Here is a 24505-nt window from a genome sequence, read left to right as displayed (position 1 = left end):
GAATAGGTAGTGTAGGTAGAATATACCCAGACAGCAATTAGATCTGTGCCAGATCCGTCCTCGAATCAGCAGATTCGCGCAGCAGTCAGATCTGCACCAACTTTGCGCCAGACCTGTCTGTAGCTCTGATCTGTGGCAGTCCATACGGCCGGTGCAGACCTGTATGGAAAGACAAGAAGGCCACAATCCGGCCCTAAATTGGCGCGGTTAAAGGCCTAAACCGGCCGGAATCCGTACAGAATCCAGCCGGTTTAAACGCTCTAAACCGCGGCTTAGAGCGTTTAAACCGGCCAGATTCCGGCCGGCATCCGGCCGGCGTCCGGCCGGCTTAGCCCTTTTACCGCGCCATTCTAGGGCCGGATTGTGGCCTTCTTGGCTTTCCATAAACCTGATTCAGGGAAGCTGCGCGGGGCAGATGCGCAGACCGGACGCGCACAACTGAATTTAGTTCATCCTGCGGGTGCGGGCCTGATCCGGCGCAGCTCCGCAGACCAGACGCGCCACAACTCAACGGACAACGTTTTTTTTCCAGCAACTGTACAGTACTTCGCAGAGTAGCCTACTCGACTGCAGACTACACTACTTGAACCGTCTTTGTGATTATTGGTTACTTGTACCCGTCCTAATAATATATATAATATTCAAAAATAAATAACTCAATTTACTCCACATAAAAGTATGACCAAAATAATTGTTTGGACCCAACAAATATTGGAAAACAACTACTTATGTTTAAACCATAACTAGAATACCATATCTGACAAAAATGACATGAATACATAAAGATTTAAAACAGTTATAATGCCATAAAGATCTCACCATCAGTCAAACCAATTCAAGGCCGTAGACCAGAGGTACTTCAAAGTCGCAATACATAGGCGAATGCTCACGAACGATTTGAAACATGTTCTGTGCCGATTCAGATGTTCGTGAACATAGGCAAACTGTCAGAAGAGGTAGTTCTTCGCAAGCAGACATGGATCACGTAACCTGGCCTCACAGGAATCCGTGAAATGACCACGTATGCTTAGCTCAAAATCTGTGGAATCCTCACGGAAACACCCCAATTTCCATGATATGGCCACGGATTTTGCTCCAATGAAAGTTAATGACACTCGTATTCCGTGGCACACACAGATCCCTGTCTCAACGGCCGAGTCGACCACGGGCGCCTAACTCAAAATCCGTGGTGGCTTCACGGAATCACTTAATTTTTCCGTGATATGCCCACGGAATTTGCTCCAATGCAAGTTAATGACACTCTTATTCCGTGACACACACATAGATCCCTGTTTCAACGACCGAGTCAACCCGGTCTCACAGGGATCCGTGAAATTACCATATATATATATATATATATATATATATATATATATATTAGGGGTGTAACGGTACACAAAAGTCAAGGTTCGGTACGTACCTCGGTTTTGAAGTCACGGTACGGTGCAGGACAGCACGATTCATAGTTAAGGGGAAAATTTAAAAAAAAACTGCTTGTTGTCAACAACGGAGAATGGCCATAGATCAGCAGCAATGAAAACACCAATACACTTGGTTATGGCATTTGCATTTCTGAATTCCCAGACAGGGGTTGTTGAAATAGTGTTGTGAGCTGGGTTTGCACAGCTCGTTTTTTTTAAAAGCAACGGTGATAGTAACACCTGGACGGTGCCTTTTCAAATGCGTGTGCATGTTAAAGTGCTGTACGTAGACACGAAGAGCCCTCTCCGTAGCCGGAGAGCCTGTCGGAGACCCGGAGACCCTCTCCGTAGCTTACGTGTGCATCAAATATTTTTTAACTATCCGTCGAGGCAACGGAGACGGCAAGGGCTGTCATTGGTCCTTTGCACTTTATTTTACTTTGTACATTGTTTACTTTGCACATTAAGGAACAATAAAACACCAAATAAGATTTGAAAAGCTTTGGAAGTTTATTTACAACACTGCTTACTACATGGTTTGTAGTCAACATATAAGATCGATCGGGTGGCGAATTGCATTGCGTATCTGACATCCCGACGGAGAACTACTAATGCTAAAGAGGACTCCGTAGTTACGGAGTTGGAATACGGAATCGGAGTATTATACTTTGGCTAAACGGTCTGGGGGGAATTCCGACTTCAAGTTTTAAATTCCGCATCACAAAACAAGCCTTTACATTCGCCATATTAACGTTATTTACGCCACATATACGCACCGCGGTCCACCTCTGTAACCACCCAGAAGTGCCTGTACCGTGACGGTTTGGTACAAATACGTGTATCGTTACACCACTAATTTATATATATATATATATGTTAGTGCTGTCAGTTTAACGCGTTATTAATGGCGTTAACGCAAACCAATTTTAACAGCGTTAATCTTTGGCTTGGCAAATGTTGTATTTTCTTCACCTGCTGTCTAGCAACAACTAGTCACGTTAGAAAAACTACAACACCATACCGGATCTAGCTACACCGGAAACAAAACCAGAAGCACGCCACACAAACTTGTTGGGGCAAGCAAGGATACGTAGCGGGTGAAAAATTCCTTAAAAGTTGCGTCTTTCTGACCAATCGCAGTTCAAGGCCGACCTGGGCTGTACCACTTCGGGAGGGGCTGCTCAGTTCCTCCCCTCTAGACAAAATCGACTTGGTTGCGATGTTGGCAGTTTGTGAGTTTTGCGTCTGGTGAGTGACTGAGTGGTTGCGGACGCACAGCTCAGGCTGCCGGAGGGCGCTGCAAGGAAATTTTATAAAGGCAATATTGTTAATATTGTTACAGCCAAACGTTAACGGCCCCACTGGGAATTCTCCCGACTCTCCCGATTACCACTCCACCACCGTGTGTGTGTGTTATTCGATAGCCTGGTATGTGTATAGGCCTACGTACGGTAGGAATATTCATACTGGTTTGAATAATAAATGTTATAGTATTTCCCATCTTTGCTGAGCAAGAGTTTTGTTCGAAAGTTCAGTGATTGAAATCTCATTCACTCACTCATATCATGTGTGAGAGGTCATTCCCCCCCCTGAGTGTGTATTGACTATTTCTGGTGATTGAAATGCTCATTGCAAGCCTCCTATTCATGTCTAGTGTACCCCTACTGTCCACAAGCACCCCCTTCCCTCCCCATATGGATATGGAGAATTGTTGCCATGCCCCAGTAGTAGTAGTGTCATATCTATGAAAGAGGGCATTCAAATATACTACAATGATCAATTAGGAGGCCGAAGCCCTAAAGGAAGTGATGCAACAGGTAACTTCTGAGTCAAGGTAAACTATAGACTGAGACAAGTAAGCTATAGACATGGGGTCTCTTTTATATCAAGGGGGGTCTCAAAGGACGCATAGTACGATTATCAACTTAGGGATTCCAGCCATACAAGAAATTACTCAGCAAGTGCTCCATCTCGTTGCACCTTACCCAGCGGCTCGCTTGCAAGATTTTGTCCTGAAGTCCTTGCCAGACCTACACCAGGGCTGGACTGACCATCTGGCCCACCGGTGGGCCGGCAGGCCTTTTGGGCCGACGAGGTTTAAAAAAAAAAAATTATAATAATAATTCTGGGCCCGGCCCGGCCAGGCCAAGTCACACAGCCGAGGGCTAGGGTGACCAGGGGTGGGGGGGTTCAGTCCGCAATAACAGATAATCCCTCGTGACGTGATGACAGCCCTCACTGCTGTCTCCGCACACAGGTATTTCATGAATGCCAGATTATAAAACACGCATTTCAAAAATTGAGTCTGACTGTCAATAACAATGCGGGACAACGTCTCAATTTGCGGGACGTGTACAAGGTAATGGAAATGCGGGACTGTCCTGCACAAAGCTGTACATCTGGTCACCCTGCTGAGGGCCGAGGTCCTTTCCCTCTTGTGCGTGGGGGCTGCCTGTCAGTGTCAACTTAACCTGAAAGGCCCATTACTCATCATGATTGGTTCTGGGCTGGGCCTGGCCCAATCACACACACACACCGGAGGGCCGAGGTCCCGCCCCTCGGGCCCCGGCTGTCAATCTGTCAATCAGTCACATCACATCACTAAAAAACAATGGAAAAGAGAAGAAGACAAGCCCTGGAGGCAAACACTGCAAAATGTGGTAAAATATCGCACATGTTTGCTGCGACAGCTGGAGCTGGCCCTTCATCAGCACCACCACCACCGACTACGGTGGACATTGCAGCGGCGGAGGACGAGCAGGACGCCGGCGGCGGGGACGAAGAGGGGAATGAATGGCGGCCGAGGCCAAGGTCAGCGATAGGTGCTGGCGGCGCCGGCCAGGGCTCAGGCGAGGAGATTGGGAGTCTCTTTCCGCTCAGCGGGACAGTTGCTGGACAAGTGGCAAGAAGTTGTAAATTAAGTTATGTTGCTAAAAAAAAAGGATGTAGCTAGCTTGCTTAATTATAACACAGCATGTGTAGTTTGCTAACAGCTAGCTGCCTGGCCTGGATTATAACATCATGGTGTATAGAGCCAGATCAAAGTGGCTATTTTAGCTAACACCACAATTAGCCTACTAAACATTTGCTAGCTCTCTTGTGTTTTCTTTGGTAGTTTTTTTTTTTGCTAGTTGATCATCATTAAAGTGAGGAAGCTGTCAATGTTTTAGTTGCTTTATTAATTTATTAGGCTAAGGCCATATGGGTAAACAGCTCTTTTGGCACATGAAAAAATAGATAAAACTTGTTTGTGAGCCAGCTTTTGCGTAGCCTATGCTATAAGCTAAATAAATGAAATTTAGACAAACATGCATTCCCAGGGGAAAACAAATGAGACAGTAATTTGACCTGAACCATAAAAATATATTAATATATCTCAAAGTTAACAGTAATTGCAGAAAAGTATATTCACTCAAATATGCAACTTAAAGTACCTTAGTCACTTTCTACTTTCACAACACTGAGTGTTTGAGGCATTACGCTTCGTCTTTTAGAAACATTCAGAAAATTAGACCACCACTGAATTTTATTTACTTTTTACAAGCTGTTGAGTAATGTATCTTTTATTGGACCTGCTTTCTATACCATCATTTACTTTAGAATAATACACATTCAGTACACCATTACTTTTGTTTTTTTCACATTGGTTTACTTAGTCAAACAACAATTTGTGCATTTTGCCTATACAACTATATTTGACTGCATCTTTCCACCTCTTTAACTGATAAATCCTTTTAACCTCAATCAATTGTGTGTGTCTCCTCATTTATGAAACAGGTTGAGCCACCATCCACAGAGGAGGAGTCGAGAGTGTGAGAAAGAGCAAGGAGCAGGATGTTGATTTCTTTGTCCGTCCTGAGCCTTCCATTTTAGAGGCATTTTTGGATCACCACCCAAAACAAAATACTAGCAATCTAGTTGTGCAGAAGGTATTTAATTGTAAAGATGGCACCGGAAGGAAGTTTCTCACATACTGCACGTAACGCCACAAATTGTTCTGTTTTGTCTGTCTGGCATTTGGGAAGAGGACTGATGCCAGCATATTCACTACTGGCACACAGCACACTGAACCTGTGCTGAAGCTTATTTTTTAAGGTGCTCAAAAAAGGATGTCAATAGCATGTTTGCTGGCAGTCAGATGTCTGCTCATAGGGAACAGGTGTAAAAGAGATGCCAGGTTTTAGAGCGCGTTGTGGAGGTTGTTAAATTGCTTGGGAAAAGGGGACTGAGCTATAGGCATGTGGACAATGAGGCAGCATATACACTGACTGACAACACCATAGACCATGGTAACTTTTTGGAGCTCATCTGTTATTGGGTAAATATGATGTTTGCTTAAGGGAGCATCTTGATGACTGCATAGACAAACTTTGCACCAATCCAGCGGAACAAGAGGAAGAGGGTCTCTCATCACCCTACTCTCCAAAACAACGGCAAAATCTGTCATAGATACGGTTGGGCATCTCATTCAAGAGACCATTGCCGGTGATGTCCAGAAAGCTGGAATGTTTTCTGTTCAGCTAGACACAACACAGGACATAAAAGGTCATGATCAGTGTTCTGTAATATTAAGGTATGTGACTGATAATGTGCATGAAAGGCTTGTTGCTGTGTTGAGGTGCCAAGCATCCACTGGGAAATACTTTGTGGACCTGCTCTCAGGACTCTTTGAGCTTCTGAAACTGAACAAGACCATGTGCATTGCAAATGCAACAGATGGGGCATCCAATATGCAGGGCCATTACAAAGGTTTTTCCGCACTGATGACCTCCCAGTCTCCTAACCATGTACACATGTGGTGCTATGCACATGTACTCAATCTTGTACTGGCTGAAACTACCCAAACCAACATTGAGAATGGGTCACTGTTCCATCTCCTAAATGACATAGCCGTGTTCATCAAGGACTCCTACCAGAGGGTTATTCTATGGGAGAATCAAACTCCGGATAAAAGCCACAGACACCTCTCTCCAATTGGTGACACACGGTGGTGGGCCAAGCACAATGCTCTTGAAAATGTATTTGGACATTTTGGAAAACCTGACAACGGCCTGTTCATTGATGCAGTGCTCACACTGGAAGCCATTATACAGCAAACAAAAGAAAAGCCCTCTGTACGTGCAAGAGCCGGAGGCTTTAAAGAGGGTCTCCTCAAATATGAAACAATTTTAACTGCACAAGTATTCCTCAGAGTCTTTGAGCAAACCTCTCTACTTTCCAAGTACCTGCATACAAAAGGTATGGACATCCTTTCTGCCCATCGTATGGTCACTGCCACACAAGTTAGCCTCAAAGGCATTACTAGGGATTTCACAACCGTGAAGGCAGCTGCAGACACATTTGTTAAATGGACAAATGAAAAGCTTCAGGATGGGGACGAAGGAACCATCATTGAAGTGGAGGCTGCACTGCCTCAGAAAATGATAAAGAAAAACAAAGGCATGGCTGGAGAGATGGTGCAGGATGAGGCACTTAGCAATGCGGAGAGAGCATATGAGGTAAATGTGCACAACATTGTTCTAGACACAGCTACCGAGGCCATCCACAGGCGCTTTCTCACCCATGGCACTCTTCTTGCTGATTTGGCATGGCTGGGCCCAAGGAACTTTGCTCAGATCAGGACAACACTTCCCAGTAATGCACTTGAGAACCTCAGCAAATGTCTGCTCAAATTTGACTCTAGGGCTACAGTGAACAGTCTTCAGTCAGAACTACAAACCTTTGCAGGACAGTGGGACATGCTTAAGGCATCACATGTGGATGAGTATGAGACCAGAACAGTGGAAGATGGATCTGCAGCACAGGAAGAAGAAACACATATTGTGACCACAAGCTGTTCCTCCTGCAAGAACTGCCCACTCTGCTGCTATCAAGTCCTCAGACGATTCAACATGCTGGCAGATACTTATCATCTCCTTGGGCTTGCGTACAAGCACCTGCTGACCCTTTCCCTGACTCAGGTGGCCTGTGAAAGAACATTTTCAACACTCAAATTCATAAAAAACAGACTTCGGAGCAGCCTGTCGGCAAACAAGCTGGAGATGTTCATGATGATTGCCACCGAGAAAGACATCCTCATGGCATTGGACTCGGACATTGTCATTGACAGGGTAGCTATGAAGAGTGAGCGACTGAGAAAGCTTCTCTTGTAGCGTGTTGCAATTATCTCTCCATATTGTCTTCATTACAGATACACTACTACTAATGTGATCATATAATTCCATTCAACCATCATTCTAACCTTTCTCTCTGTCTCAGCTCTCTCTTTAAAAGGTTGCCTTGTTTGATGACGTCTTTTGTCTGTTGTGGAGTTTAAAGTGAGTGACATTTTCAGTGTGTGTGTGTTTTATGTAAATATTATTGTATTATACACTTGTTCAACTAAACACATTTTAATTCAATTCAATAGAACAGTCATCTTTAAGGGACCGCGATAAATGTGTACTGGTGGGTGGTCGATTAATTGTGGTGGGCCGGTCTGGGTCCAAAATGCCAGGGCCGATTTTTTGTCCCAGTCCAGCCCTGGTTGTTATATGTTCTATGTATAAATATAAATGTTAAGAAATTGCTATTTTGGACATTCCTGAAATAAATATTAATATACATACATGTTGATACATTACTTGCATTTTACTTTTAGAGATTAAAAACTATAGTCTGTTCAGTATGCTGTTGATATATGAAGCAAACTGGTTGGTAAGAAAGGGGGCATTTTACCCCAACTTGGGGGACATTTTACGATGGGGCAAACAAAAATACAAAATACAAAATACAAAAATATTTTCAGTCACAATACTAATTAATTATGAAGCTTACCTCAATTATTTCCAGGCAAGTGAACTGAATAAGATTTCTGTCCAAGAAATCGCCTGAAAAATGGTCCTGGTCTATGAGATCTTGAAATGAGTTCATCCAGAATTGAGCATGGGGTGTTCTCAGAAATCCCCACCATTGTTCAATTCTTTGATAATTGTTACTTGAACCGGTAATGTAGCATCTTTCGGAAAAGGCATCATCGTGGGTACCTCTTAGAAACTGTTGCATTTGCCCCAATTCACAATTCTCAGTGCCCAGATCTGTTCGGATACGAGAAAGAAGTGCCGTCCCTTCTGTCAACCTCATCAATGAAGTAGCCAGCAATGCCCCTTGGATTGTTGTTAGTGGAATAAGCGTGTAGCCATATAGTCATAGGCGAGAATCCATCCACTGTGCCATTAATGCATATACCATTAGGGTTGGGGATCGAGCATCGAGCATCGATTGGAACCGGGACTAACATTCCGGTTCTCCCGGAATCGTTCAAATTTTAAAATTTCGATTCCTAGCTTCGATGCCCAGTCCGCCGACCGGAAGAAGAAGCCGCCGAAAACTAACGAAGAAGAAGCTTCCGGAGAAGCCGCGAAGCTGTTTATGCTCGCGTAAACATGGAAACTGTGCGCCGGCGCTCGAAAGTGTGGCTTAACTTTAATAAAATAAATGACAAGTCGGCTCGGTGCCACACTTGCAAATCGATTATATCGTGCAAAGGAGGGTGTACAACCAACATGATTAAACATCTCCGGGGTCATGGTGTAGAGAAAACAGCATGCCCCGTCTTTGACGCGCTGCGCCGGCGAGAGAGAGTGGAGACAGAGCTGCAGACATACCAGGAAATTCCACCGGACCATTATGTCTGAGGACCAGCGGCGGCTGGCCCATAGTGGGCGATAGTGCACCGCCCTCCCTAAGCCAAACGGAAAAAAAGAGAGCGAAAAGAGTTTATTTTGCCGGTCTAAGTCTTAATAGTATAGTCCAAACCGCAGCCTGAATATCGCTGCGACAATCAGCAGCCTGGATGTCACTGTCAACCAGTAGCCCCGCCCCCTTGGGGCGATATCAGTCAGATTGAAAATAGCCCCAGGCGCTCTCATAGACTTACATGTTGAGACTCTTTTTTTCAAAATTGGACCGATACAATGCATTTCTATGGGCTCCGGGGGTGCTTGCCCTAACGTGAATTCGTCATACGCACTGATGCGTGCTCGGACGTACAGCGCGCGCGTCCGGCGGAGACCGCTGAATCATCATGGCTGGCAACTGCAACTCCATCGTTTCCCTGAGGGAATTACCGTTCAGTCGTCGAAGCAATGCGGATAAATTGGCTGTTAAAAATTGGGACCACCCAGACCAAATTTAAACATAAAGCAGGTGTCAACAAAAGCGGGGAAAACATACAGTCGTGGATTTTCCCGGAGCTGGTACGAGCGGAAAACATGCCTAGCAGGTTGTGAAGTGGCTAACGCTCTGTTTTGCTACCCCTGTGTGCTAACGGATGCAAACACTGACACCGCCTGGACAAAGACGGGTTTTACTGATATGCACCACCTCTCAGAAAAGGTGAAGAAACACGAAGCATCGAAGATGCATATGGGCAGCTGCCTAAAACTGTCGGCATTTATGAGAGTGAACATTGCCACACAGCTGGATGAGAGCTACAGGATAGCCGTGCGCCGTCACAACGATGAGGTGAGCAAGAACCGGCACATCCTAGGCCGCCTTATCGACTGTGTGAAATTCTGTGGCGTGTTTGAGTTAGCTCTGCGAGGCAAGGATGAGAGTGAGGGGTCCAGCAACCCGGGGATTTTTCGTGGACTTGTTGATTTAGTGGCGTCGCTGGACGAGGTGTTTGAGGAGCACTTAAGAACGGCCACAGTCTTTAAGGGCACATCAAAGACGGTGCAGAATGAGCTGCTGGATTGCATGGCATCTGTCATCAGAGAGCGTATCGTGGAGGAGGTAAGATCAGCAAGATTCGTGGCAATCCAAGCAGATGAAACCACTGACGTCTCTACACAGACTCAGTTGGTGCTGGTGCTGAGATACGTAGATGGAAAACACGCTGTGCAAGAACGGTTCTTTGAATTTGTCCCCATCTTGTCAGCAACGGCCAGCTCCATTGCCGATGCAATTTTGGAGAGACTGAACAGCGTTTTCACTTATGATAAGTGTAAACTCATTGCGCAAGCCTACGACGGTGCCAGTGTGATGAGAGGAGAGAGAGCTGGTGTGCAGCAAAAGGTACAAGAAGAGTACAAAAATGCCCATTATTTGCATTGTTACACACACCAGCTGAATTTGGTCATGCAGCAGGCCACTTCACACATCTCAGCAGTGAGAGTTTTTTTCTCTGACCTTGGTGGGATTTCCAGTTTTTTTACCCGGTCACCCAAACGCACAGCCCTTCTCGACCAGATTGTTGCACGAAGGCTGCCTAGAGCATCATCCACAAGATGGAACTTCAACAGCAGGATCGTGAGCACTGTCTATGAGAACCTGGGCGACCTCATAGAGTGTTTTGAGACCATCAGGTCAGACAGCACCTTTGACAGCACCATGGTGAGGGAGGCGTCTGGCTTCCTGAGGATGCTGCAGGATGAAGATTTTGTTTTTTTCCTGCAGCAGTTTCATCAAATCATGCCTCATGTTAACATGATGTACCAACAGCTGCAGAAGAGGGACATTGACATGGTGTTCATCAAACGTGCCCTGCAGAACTTCACCAGCAGTATTCAGGCCATCAGGTAAGATAATTTTTTTTTAAAGATAGTAATTATTGATAATGACACTGACATACTGTCTCATTCATATTCACTTTTGATCTGTCTCCCTTCAGGGACCAAAGCTCCTCTCAACAGCAGCAGCAAGAAGCCCCAGGTACCACAAGATCAAGGAGAGCCTTGGGAGAACAAGAGAAGCAGAGGCTGTCAAAAGAGGTATCTGCATTCATTACTGACCAATGATGTAGGCATACTCAAGTGTTGGAACCAAGTGATAAAGTCACAGCCTCTGTTTTTACAGTTGGATTCAGTAATTACTCACCCATTACTTGTCCATTATACGCACACAAGGATACAGTAATAAGTCTGCATGAATAACAAAATAAACAACATTCCCTGAAGAGGCTCTGAATACCACCGTGAGGGAATACCCCATGCTACACAAGGAGAGGCTCAGGACTGAGCTTTCTCTCATCTATGAAAGTCCAGACTTCAGGGGCAGCTGCGGTGCACTGGCTCTGTACCAGGTTATACAGAGCTACAACCTCCAGGAAACCTTCTCTGAGACTGTGGCGCTGTTGAACATCCTCATAACCACTCTGATGACAACAGCTGAAGCTGAGAGGTGTTTCTCCACCTTAAAGAGGATCAAGACATTCCTGAGAAATACAATGGGACAGGAACGTCTGAATGCATTGGGCATGCTTTCTATGGAGAGAGAGCTGGTCAGGAACATGCCTGATTTCAACGAGAGGGTGATTGATCGCTTTGCTTGCTTGAAAGAGAGGCGAGCTAAATTTCAATAGTAACTAAGTAAATAGTTGTATTGATTGCATATTGCCAGCCAAATACAGTTATGTTCATAATAATAGCAGTGTGTCATTTCCTCTTCTTCCCATTGAATGGGTCATCTTAGCCCTCATCACAACTTTTGCCCCCCCTGAGAAATTTGTCAGGAGCCGCCACTGCTGAGGACCCTGCTGCATGGTGGTGGAACCAACAAAAGACTTATCCTTTGCTGGCAGATCTTGCTTTCTCATATTTATGCCTTCAAGCTTCATCTACACCCAGCGAACGTGTGTTCTCCACTGCAGGAGACACTATCTGTCCAGAACGCTCACGCATACTGCCTGAGAAGGCAGATATGATCATTTTCCTCAAGAAGAACTGTTTCTGATTTTATACTGTACCTGCTGCTAATCTGGGCTAGGTTGTACAAATTGCTTGTCTTTGTTTGTTCGATATTCTGCACCAGGTTAGCCCATCAGTGGGAGCTCAGTTACATGTTTAAGTACCTGCAGGATGTCTAAATGTGAAGTTTTCAAAAATGAATTAAACTATCTTGTGAAAAGTATACCTCTGTGAAAAGAAAATTCATAACATTTATATTCATTTCATAGATTTGATATTTATATACTAGTTGAAAATAGCCCTGTGAGAAATTCAAAATGAAGTTCATAAAAAGTAAAAATTTCATAGAATTAAAATTCATGGAGAAGTTCAGACTATTTCATCCAGAAAGACCTCTGGTTAGCTAGCTCATTTAAAACATGTAAACTTTTTTGACCCTGCCTCTTAAGAGAATCGGAATCGAGAATCGTTAGGAACCGGAATCGAAACGAGGAATCGGAATCGGAACCGGAATCATTCAAATTCAAACGATGCCCAACCCTATATACCATATGGTTTAAGCTTGTCGTAGGAGTCCACATGACACAAGAAGTTCGGGCCTGGGTTTCTGTACAGCCATCGTCTTAGACGCCGTCTTAACCTCAGCTGCACTCCTTGAGGATTGAGAATCTTGAGCAGACAGCGTGGAACAGTGGACTGAGTCACAACCAAGCCAGCTTGGATGCATTTCAAATGCATAAATCTGTAGCCATGCAACATGCCATATTGGTTTAGTTGCTCCTGCAGGAAGAGCGTGACTTCCAGCAAGTCAGACTGGGCATTCCTCCTGAACAACCCCAACAACTTCAGTCGCCTCCGTAGCGTTGACATGCTTATTTGAATACCATCCATCCTAAGACATGTTAATATTTCCCAGTGTCTCATGCCATGTAGGAAATAAAAGCATATACCGTGAGAAACATTCATTTCCATAGGCAATTCCGTTGCCTGCAATGAAGCAGAACTGGCTGATTTGTACAATTATCGGAGATAATATCATTATGTCGGAATTACGAGATCTTTATCTCGTAATTACGAGAAAGTATCTCGTAATTATGACATAAAGATCTCGTAATTACGAGATAATTATCTCGTAATTATGAGAAAGATAAAGATCTTGTAATTATGAGATACTTTTCTCGTAATTATGAGATATTTTCTCATAATTATGAGATCTTTATGTCATAATTACGAGATAACCTGATTTTTTTTTTTGTGATGTGAATGCAATGCGCCACCGTACATTTCTCACACTATATGATATGAACTTTATTTTCTTACACATAAAATTATTATTCACCTGAGCTAAGACGTTATTTTGGTATTTTTTAAGTAATGGATAGGTTAAATGTATATTTTGTCTTTTTTAATTATTATTTTTTTGTTTTACCTTTTATGGGGTTGATAATCACATAAAAACCTATAATAATTCTAATTACAATCAATTTAATTGTGTATATACTTTAAATATCTTATTACACTTTTTTGCTCATCTTTTAACAGATACAAAGAAACGCAAGGGTGAAGTAACAACATCTACAGTGAATTCTCTTCCCCCATCACAAATAAAAAAGCTCAGAGAGTCATGGAGAAAAGCACAATTAAAATACAGGAGACAGAAAAAAAATCTGAACGCAGTAATGAACTTAACACGCCCATCTCCAGAAATGTAATTTAACAATGAGATGGAAATTCAGCCTGACCCATTGCCACTGCAATGTAGCACACCAAAACATCATCACTCGAGCACAAACCCAGTTTCACCACCACCAAGCCCTTCTAGAGCTGAGATAGAGAAGCTCAAGATTAAGTTAAGAAGGCAGAAAAACGAGAATAAGGTATTAATGAGAAAACTCAGCGAAGAAAAGCGGAAGAAAACAAATTACAAAACACTGAGTCAACGGCAAAAAAAAAAAAGCAAAGAGATAGTGAGAAACACTGTTTGCCACGAGGCAAAAATGCTAGAAAGGGGAAGAAAAATCAAGTTGAGTCCTTTCTGCTGTTGGACGAAAACAGCATTCTTCTCCCTGGAAAGAAGGAAAAGATAGGCACGAAAGAAAGAAAACAAAGATGAGTACTGACTAGCTCTCTTAAAGACCTCCGACATGCCTACATGCAAAAATGTGCAAGAGAACACCGCCTGTCATACAGACAGTTCACAAGGTACAGAACTTTTTACGTGACAGAGGCAAAGCCAAGTGACAGCAACACATGTGCGTGTTACCGACATGAAAATATGTGTCTCCTGGTTGATAGTCTTGCAAAAAGAGGCTTGATAAAAACAAAAAGCCTTTCAGCACTCCTTTCTACAATCGTTTGCAATACAGAGAGTGAACGATGCATGTATCGCATGTGCACACAATGCTGCTTTGACGAAGTGCAGCTTAGTGATCACAATCCAATTGACACTGCAACATGGGAGCGGCGGCAAGAGGAGGATGTTCTAGTTGGAGAGAGAATCTATAAAAATTTGGTTAAAAAAACTAAAACGGGGACACTTCAGAAGGGGCTGGGGGATATTGCCAGTCACCAGTTCAACTGGATTTATCAGGTGTGGCAATTCAGGAACATTAAAGAGAACCTTAAAAACAAGGAAGATGGTCTTGCACATTGATTTCTCAGAGAATTATGCCTATAAACTGAACACTGAGATTCAGGCCTTTCACTTTGGTGGTAATAGGCAGCAGGCAACGATACACACTGGAGTTGCTTACACAGTCAAAGGCTCCTAGTGCTATGCCACAGTTTCAAAGTCCCTACGGCATGACGAAAGAGCAGTGTGGGCACACATGAAGCCAGTCGTAGATGATTTCCGGAAAAGACAAGACCATACAATCGACACTGCACGTCCTAAGTGATGGCCCAGCAACTCAGTATCGTAATCGAGCCAACTGCTTCCTAATGAGTAGTGTTCCCTATACATGGGGATTCAAGCGGGTCACCTGGAACTTCTCGGAGCATTCTCATGGCAAGGGTGCACCCGATGGTGTTGGAGGAGTGTACAAGTGTAAGGCAGACATGCACGTCTTTGGAGGCAGTGACCTTCAAACCCCAAGGGATCTGTTTGAATATTTACAGCAGAGCACTGAAAATGTCACAGTCAAGTGAATCGAAGAAGAACACGTATCTGCCTTGGATGAAATGCTCCCTTCTTCAGTGCTTGGAATCAGCAGTACACATCAAGTTCTGTCTTTTTCCCCAGGAAACATATTTTACAGAGGTCTAAGCTGTTTATGCAATTACCCAGTGATCTGCACTTGCCACAAGCTGAAAAAACTTGAGTTTGACCATGTCTCTCCTACCCAGGTGCCCCCTTCCCAGTCAGCTGACCATGTCTCTCCTACTGATGTGCCCTGTGCCAAATCAAGCCACCAAGTCACCCATTGAAGAGTCCCAAGATGAAGAGGAAAAGGAAAGTGCATGGAGGGACAGTTTGTCATTGTTTAGTATGATGCCAAACCTTATGTAAGACAGATCATGGGGATAGGTGGGAAGCAACTGCAGGTGAGCTACATGAAACAAGTTGGGAATTAAAATGCATTTTTTTGGCCAAACAAATCAGATTGCATTTTCTATCATCCCAGTGAAATTGCCTTTGGAATATCAGAACCGACACCATGCAGTCGATTTGGCAGTCCTGAAGTACGACTGGCTTACTTATAATGAAGTGTGAACACTAACAGACATTAAGAGACAGACATAATTAACTTGTGCTATTGTTGCAACCAAATTAATTTAGGTGCTGTTTTATTTGAAAGTTTCAAATAAATGTTTGAAAGGAATGTTTCAAATAAATGTTTGAAAGGAATGGTTCAATTAAATGTTTAGGTTAACTTTCATTAAATGTTTGAAAGGAATGTTTCAATTAAATGTTTAGAATATGTTTCATTAAATGTTTGAAATGAATGTTAAAAACTGTTTTCAGTTGAATTTTAAAAATTCCTGTTATTTGCAAATGTGTTAAATTAATGTGTTAAATGAAATGTTTTTGAAATCAGAATTAACTTCACTGTTTATCAACCTCACTGTTTGGTCATTGTTTAAATATTAAATAAAAAAAATTCTCATTGCCAAATTGTGTTTTGGTTCATCCTATCATTTGGTGTGACATTTAGAAATTATGAGAATAAAAATACTTAGTGATGATTCTTGAAAATCTCACTGAAACACAAGAGAAAAAGTAAAGCTAGAGTGACAAGAATTGTGTAAGATTTATATTAGGATTTCTTGGAATTAATGTAAAATATGTCAAAAGATTGAAGTTCATGTCTTACATTTGGCGATGAAGAAAAATATAATGTATTTGTGTGAGGTAGTGCTGAATCTGAATATATTGACGAGGAATTATGCTGAAGCCAGTATACCTAAGAAATGTATACCCCATTTTAATTTAAAGCTAGGGTGGGTAATTTGGGAGAAAACAGCCGTTGAGACTCCGTTGTGTTCTCTCTGGTCCCTCCCTGCCACGCTCTACCTGCCGTAGCTCCTCCGTCCGAACGTCAGTTATGCGCGTTCATGTGAATTCAGTTACATTGATAGGAAGACGAAACACCATGTCCGATTCTGAGGTAATTAAACATTAGTGCTGATAACTACATAAGTACATATTGAGCATCAACATCTTACTCACAGACATACCATGTATGTTATCTTAAAATCATTGTAATTGCGCTGGTAGGCCTAAGAAAAGTAGCTGTATCAGCCAAGCAAGATAGCAAACTAATTGCAACTGTAATTCGTTAGCATAAGCTGCCAGAGCTAGTAACCTGGTCATCAATATTATATACTGACGTTTAGAAGTGATGAATTATACTACAATAACGCTTATTTTTTGCATTATAAGAGTGCACAAGAAGAGAGCCCAGATGGCTCTGGGGACGATTATGTCCCAGGTCCTAGCAGCACAGGACGTGGGATATATAGGGTCAGCGGACGGCCTGCTGCTAGAGGCAGGCAGCCGAGAGGCAGGGACAGAGGAAGGGGACGAGGTCGCGGTCGGGGAGGTCTTGACAGGGTAGGGCAAGAGGACATGGCCTGCCGTGTGATTCAACGAATCACAAATGAGCAGGAATGTTTATTTCATGTCATACTTTAACAAAAAAAAAGCCAGAGGAGCCAATTGTCAGTATAAATGTGTAATAAGTAATTGCACATTTCATATGGAACATGGAATATCATATGCTACACTTCCCTCGCTGTGCTTATCTCGGCAGTTGTGTCAAAGTAGCTTTTACACGAACGTGACTCGGACATTATCCACAGTTGAGTTGAGGCCTAGGCTACGTGTGAGCACAATCTCTGTGTTATTCCGACAGGTTAGTGTGACCATAACTAACATATAAAATGGACCGGAAAAGAACCATGTGCCGATGCAAGACATCCTACGGAACCGTATTGAAACGGTTACATTACAGAACCGTAATGTAGCGGTTATCGTGGCTTTGCCTATTAAAGAACCATACCAGCCGACACTTTACATATTCTTCACAATATACCATGGAGAGATAACACTATTCCTTACCTGGCCCTTGTAGAACCACACAGAGGCAGGGGAGAGCAAAGTGATGAGCAGATATTCTCAGAGCACTTCACCTACATATAGCTGACTGGCTATTATGACAGTTTTGCCAAATATTACAGTAAAAAAATTACCCACCCTAGCTTTAAATACAAAAAATGTCGTGTCACACCATATGACAATATTGGGCACAAACTCAACGAATTGGTGAATAAATACAGCTTTCAATGATAATTATCAAAAAACACATACATGTTGTGAAATATAAGAATCATTACAATGCAACTCAATAATTCACATGTCTTATATTTGATTATTTATTTGCAACCTTTTTTTCGGGCTTATATGTCACCCACCCATCGATATAAGCTGGTAGCGTACATGTTCAAGTGTGAAATCATAGTCAGACAACGTGTGTGCGGAGAGAGGCTCGGTTCAGTGATACAAAACAACCAACTACCAGCCAGGACTCCCAGGACGGCCGACAGCCAGAAGTAGAGGGGACCGGAAAAACCTCACACTAAATTCTGCGATACTTCCACAAGCAGGTGAAAGAGATACATTTAGCCGTCTAGCCCCATTGACCCCCATTCAATCTGCACTCAGGCGACCTCTCCCAGTGAAATTCTAATGGAACTGCAACCAAGTTCGATACAAGGGGGCTCAATAGAGTGCCAAGGCTCTCCGTAGACGGGCTCTGACAGTATGTATACATCTGATCACATCTCTCTCTCTCACTCACTCACTCACACACAGATATCCAAATATTCGCTGCATTTTTGTTTACAATTAAATTGAACCGTTGTTTGTTATTAAATGGTATTTACAAAAAAAAGAAAATAGGAATTTAATATTTCTGATTCTGCCGTGCAATATATTAAGAAACATGATAAAACAATCTGCAAATCTATCCTTGAAATCTGGTTTACGGCTTTACTGAGATGAAACCAAATACAGAATGACTTAAGTTAATCACAAACATCTTATTTTACCATTAATATGCCATGTTTATAAAAAAAATAGCAGTGAGTCACAATCATTTAAGCAGCCGTTTGGCTTAAAGGCACTAAGCTTCACAGAGCAAGCAGTGGGGCACTTTTCATTTATTGTTATATACACAAACTGGTGAATAGCAAAGGCTATACAGGCTATAACAGTAGCACTACCTCGCCGGAAGGAGGAAGATTGAGGAAGCTAGTTAGCTGTACTTGATGCAGTTTGAACGAGACAGGACGACAAATCGATATAAAAACAGCAAGCTACATGAATATATTTTAAAAATAAGAAGCATCGCAAATACTTTGTAACAAAGGCCAATTGACTCTAGCCTCGTGAGACCATCCTGATCTCGCGAGCCCCATTGCATTCACTCGCAGATCAGTCTGGTAACCTACGATGGAGAAAATTTGGAGCCGATGCTAAATGACCGGCCAATCAGCGTTGGTTTTGAGGCGGGTTTCGGTGTGACGCAGCGAGTAGCGACTGTTCAGTCTAAACAACATGGCGGCTTCCGTTGATCTGATTGGTTGATCTGGCCCGTCTATCACGAACATAGGTGGTGATAGACAGATGGTTTCCAATCAGCTAACCAGTATTTTCGCCCCTTCCCAAAAGTTCTCCAACGGAAGGTTACCAGATGGATATGCTGAGCAAATGTGAATCAAGCTGAGCAAATGCGAATCAATCCATCTGGTCCACTTTCAGCCAAGAACACACGTGTGTCACAGCAGACATCGATGTGCCTGATCTTTGGTGGCTAATTGACCGAATATTCCGTGATTGTAGTGACTTCATTGTTCATCATTCATTTCCCCAACTATGAATCTCCAGCGACTGTGAAAGACACACAAACGCATGCAATTAGCACTAAAAGCCACTGGACGTTAAACACGTAATCAAGTTATTACTTCATTTCCATATTTGGATAATTCAACTCTAACCAGTTGTTGTTTACAATAGAAGATAAGCTATTTCAAGCTTGCTCCAGTCTAAATCTTTAACTTGAGATTTCTTTACACTTGTTTAATGATTTCATGGTATACCACCTTGTTCTTTCACAGTGGGTAACAAACATGTGCATGCTCTGTAAAACGTGAAAAAAAGATTTCTAACAATAACTAAATTGCCATCTTTACTGTTTCCAAAGTCACAAAGAACTCGGAGACTCACCGGGTGATAAAGACTGGATTAAACCTGTGGCAGGAAGGGGAGAAATGACATTGTGAAAGACTGTTGCTATGGTTAACGACAGCTTACAAAGTGAGGAATATGAATAGAATGTCCTCTGGGGTTTCCTTTGTCCCACCAGTGCATTTATGTATGTCTATGTGCATTTTTGTTTGCTATTTTAGTCTCATTTATCTTGCACAAAGAAATAAAATTTCTTTGAATGGCACCGATGTAACGTTGGATAAAACATCATGTGCATACACATAATAAATGGCCACCAATGCGACCATTTGGTCAGTCTTCAGCCCTGATCGTGTGATATGACCCTTCATGTTTGAACTGTCCACTGGGCACATACCTGGTTCACAGAGTAGGTTGAGAAAGGGATCGCTGGCTTCGCTGGGCCTCACGGGGGTGATCAGCCTGCAGGAGAACTTATCACAGGTTTTAGGAGTCATAACCATCAGCTGGTCACCCTTGGTCCACGGCCCTTCATCTTTCTTCCATTCGTAGGAGACCGGTCCCAGATCCTGGGTGTCCGCGGTACAATTCAGAGTACAAGTGACCTCACAGGTCAGCGTCGTTTTGTTTAGACTGGGCTTCGCAGGGGGATCTGGTCAGGTGAAAAGAACACTGGTCATTTACAGAGCCATAACCAACTGGAATAATTTACCCCTTATATAAAATAAATCATCCTTTAAGAAGAATATGCAGAGGCATCTATTGGCATGCATGAGATGAGGTATAACTCAAGGCTAGTTTGTGATCTGCGTCTTCTGCTCCATATAAGTTTGTATAATCAGTGTTAACCGGCTTTGGATATGAATGTATTTATTTATTAGTCATATTTTTTAATATCAATGTAACCTTTGTATTTGCTTTATATTGATGTAAATGAATTTATATTTGTGCAATTGAAGTTTTCGCATGTAGTGTGTGGAGTATGTACATAGTAGGTCAGGTATGGACCGCAGGGAGATAAGCTGATTGCCATGGCATCAGCTAATGGTGATCCTTTAAATAAACAAATTTAATATAAAAAAACACGAGAACAGAGGACGTCCCAGCCCCCCTGACCCCTGGAGTACGATGACACATCTCACCATGTCAGAATGATAATGAATGTTAACCCCCCCCCCGGCCAAACGCAACACGTCCGAAACGTAATAAGACGTGACGAACTGGTGCTTCTGTGTTTGTATGTAGAGTTCAGTGCTGACCCTGCGTATTCGTTAAGGAAGGTATTCAGACATTAACTTTTTTGTAATGGAAAAAAAGAAAACATTTTAAAGAAATATATTTAAAACTACTTTCATATAATTGCGAAAGGCAAGCAAAAGGTTTGGTCACATTTCGTCCTAATATCCCATCTCCTAGAGGACAATAAAGTCCTATTCTTTTGACTTTGTTGTATTGGGATAACGTTTAACTCAAATTTTGTGGTTCACACTAACCGACCCACAGAAACACACAAACGTACAAGCACAAGGCACACAAACACACACACACTTACTGATGACTTTAACCTCATAAGTCCCGACTGGTCCAAGATTCGTCTCCAAGGAGAACTGTCCGCTATCAGCCAAGGTCAAACGATTGATGTCCAACCGCAAGGTTTGTGGATCCAACGTTGTGCGTCCTTTGAATGACCCATAGTATACCGAGCTGCTCGGATCCCAATCCAGGACCAAGTTGGAGCCGTGTTTCCACCTGATGCTGGTGACTGGTTGTTTAACAGTGGAAAGTTCTGGCTCCAAGGTGAGCGTTTTACCCACTTCAAAATATTTAGGTTCTTCTTGAGCTACAACAAAAAACAAAAACTTGTTATGCGGAAAACTGGACAACATTTCGCAGTCTGACATGCTTATTGCTCATTCATGACAAACGTGGATTTGTGTGACACCAAAGGCCAGCAGGTGCAAAGAGGATGACCCACGCTGCATGGTGGCGGCTCGTCCATAGAGGGCGCTGGGGCGCCGCCCTCCCGCCGACCTGCTTGCCTGTTATTTATTTGTTATTTAATATAAAAATAATCTTTCTAATTTTGAAAAATAATCTGTGTTAATTACATGCAAATAATGAATTCACTTTAGAATGTGTTTAGAACTCTCTAGAATGATATTTGCATTCCGTTTCACGTTCAACGTTTATCGTTTGGGTGTAGCCAATCGGCTGTCTTCCCGGGGCTCCAGTTTATTGCGTTTATCGACTGGAATTTAAGCCAATGGTTAATGGTTAAGCCCCGGTTTTTAAAGATCTCCTATTATACTACTTTTCTGGTCTTAATTTCTTATTAATGACTCCTATAGAGCAACCTGACACGAATCACAGCACAAAAAACGATGTCGATTTTCGGGAAACTCTTCTTCTCATCTGGGCACTTTCAGCATTCTCTGTCAACACTCGGCTTCGTCCTTCTCCGCCCCCTCGCCCCCCTCCTGCCAACCCCACTCCGTTGTGATTGGTTACCTTCCGGAAGACCTGCGAAGGGCATTACCATACATGGAAAATCCGGATTGTTCTACGTAGATAAATCCCGGAAATTTGAACAAGTGAATGGCGACCGGCGTCCCTAGTGTTTAGCGCTCTGCACAGCCACCCCAGACGGTCAACAGGGAATACGTCTGAATGCATGTACGTCATTAATTGACACTTAAGTATGGTTAAACATGACTATAAATCATTATAACAACGTTTATAGGTCATCAAAGTCGAAAAGCATAACAGGTGGTATATATATAAAATATATATTAATATATAGATAAAAATACTAAATGATAGAAAGAAATACATATTTTGCCAATTATGTATGGGTTCTCTATGTGTAGTATAGGTTCTCTATGTAGTATGGGTTCTCTATGGGTTCCGGGAGGGCTCGCCCCAACGCGCTTGCGTCATACATAACTGAGCAAAGAGACGGAGGGGGTATGTTCGATCAAGTCACGTACTACTTTCCAGATCGCGACTGTAAAGTGCAATTCCGTTGTGTCTTTGAAAGAAGTTCCTTTTAGTCTGTGATCTAATTCAGAGGAATTGGCATTAAAACAATCAGGTCCTCCAAGACCATACAAGATTAAACAGGTTTCTACAAAGGGGAGGATGTCATACACCCGAGGATAACCCTTACCCTAACAAATTGGTAGAAGAGAGAAAAAGCTGTCTAGCAGGCTGTGATAAGCTAACGCAGTGTTCTGCTCCCCCTGCCTCCTCTTCCACCCTGACGGCCGAACAGCAGACAGCACAGTACACGGGTATGGACTGACGGGACACATTGAGATGGGATTTGCGGCTATTGGGAGGGTGAACATTGCCACTCAACTCCAACAACTCCAAGACAGTTTGACTGCACTACCTTTGAAATGTTGTAAAGTTTATGAAAGCTCTTGATCCTACAATCGGAACAAATACCAAGATGCTGTAATTTCAGCTGATTTTGTATTTCATTTGTGTATGAAAATACATTGTTTATGCAATGTTGAAGATTGTTAAATGATGGCATTTCCTTGTACCACTTTGATCACTCATTTCACTTTTGTAAGCCAATACTTGCAAGGTCAGGCAATAAATACTTGACTTAATATGCTGCCCCTGTCGTTGCCGGACATACTTTCTACTGTTTAGCTATTTGACATCATACATTCGATTAATGTAAATAATTAACTGTGGAGCTACGCCATTTTTGTTTATGGAGTCGCAATCTTGTGGACACAAGAATGATCTCAGTATAAGTTAATCATCTAACAACAAATTGATACTGTCTTGCTTAATGCACCTATTGAATTGGTTACCTTAATCATTATCAGAAAAATAGCCCAACCTAAGATTTTTTTCAGAAGCCGTCCCTGCGTAGAGGTGAACTATTGATGAGTTTATCGCCATCAGAATCGATATGTCTTGCATCTAAATGAACAGTGCACTCCTTCGAGGGAACCGCGACTCACTGCGCGAATATTCTACTACTCAATTTCGATCGCACAAAGTTCAAAACACTCGCGCCAGTGCTTTGAAGGACATCGGAGGAGGAGGGGCGTTCCTCTCGTGAACGCCAACGTTTCTTTTAGCCAATTCTTTCTCACCCATAGCCAAGATAACCATATAAGAAATGATATATCACATAAAATAAGGCATTGGGATCAACTTCATAATATCATCCTGAGGCGCACAGCTTTACGCCGTGACATTACAGAGCACCCAGAGGTCGTAATACACACAACCACCCCAAATGCTCACGTTCTTAGCCGCTTCCTGCTTCAAATGTGGAAGGAAGTAGGCCTCTGTGGCTGCTCTTTAAAACAGCCGTACTACGACTAAACTCTGTATTTAATATACGACATGACAATAAGACGGTCTCGACCCCTTATATCCGTATGATCACCAACATAACGACATAATAACCTCTTAATAGTCACGCATGTTGTGTGAGGATGAGTGCGAGGAATTGAGGAGTGGCTCAGTGTGCTGCCGCAGCCACCTACCATATGAGGGTCTGACTCCCAGAACGGATGAAGTCAACCATAACAGAGCACTGGATAACTTCATGTCTTCGTCGGTTTACTAAAAGGTACTTCTATTAAAAACGACCCGAGCACAAGCCGTCAGCCTACGCCTCGTTCCTTAAAATGGAGCCTTAAGATCCGAGCTTCCGTCGATACTTTCGGTTTCGACGGATGTTTTGAACTACCCCGATAGCG

General features: G+C 42.9%; 1 protein-coding gene across 1 annotated transcript; it reads right to left on the bottom strand.

The window, feature by feature from the left end:
- Positions 1–17948: 17948 nt before the first annotated feature.
- On the bottom strand, positions 17949–24447 carry LOC307074676 (CD48 antigen-like). The gene is made up of 5 exons (XM_079734935.1): positions 24290–24447; positions 21328–21615; positions 20173–20427; positions 19815–19838; positions 17949–19478 (listed from the first exon to the last, which is right to left on the bottom strand). The coding sequence occupies exons 1-5, from the start codon at positions 24351–24353 to the stop codon at positions 19462–19464; spliced, it is 648 nt and encodes a 215-aa protein (XP_079591061.1). The 5' UTR covers positions 24354–24447; the 3' UTR covers positions 17949–19461.
- Positions 24448–24505: the final 58 nt, after the last annotated feature.

Source organism: Pollachius pollachius (genome assembly GCF_949987615.1).
Source record: "Pollachius pollachius genome assembly, chromosome: 4".
Classification (NCBI taxonomy): Eukaryota; Metazoa; Chordata; class Actinopteri; order Gadiformes; family Gadidae; genus Pollachius; species Pollachius pollachius.
Note: the sequence above shows the minus strand (reverse complement) of the source record. Positions and strands in the feature narration are given on the sequence as shown.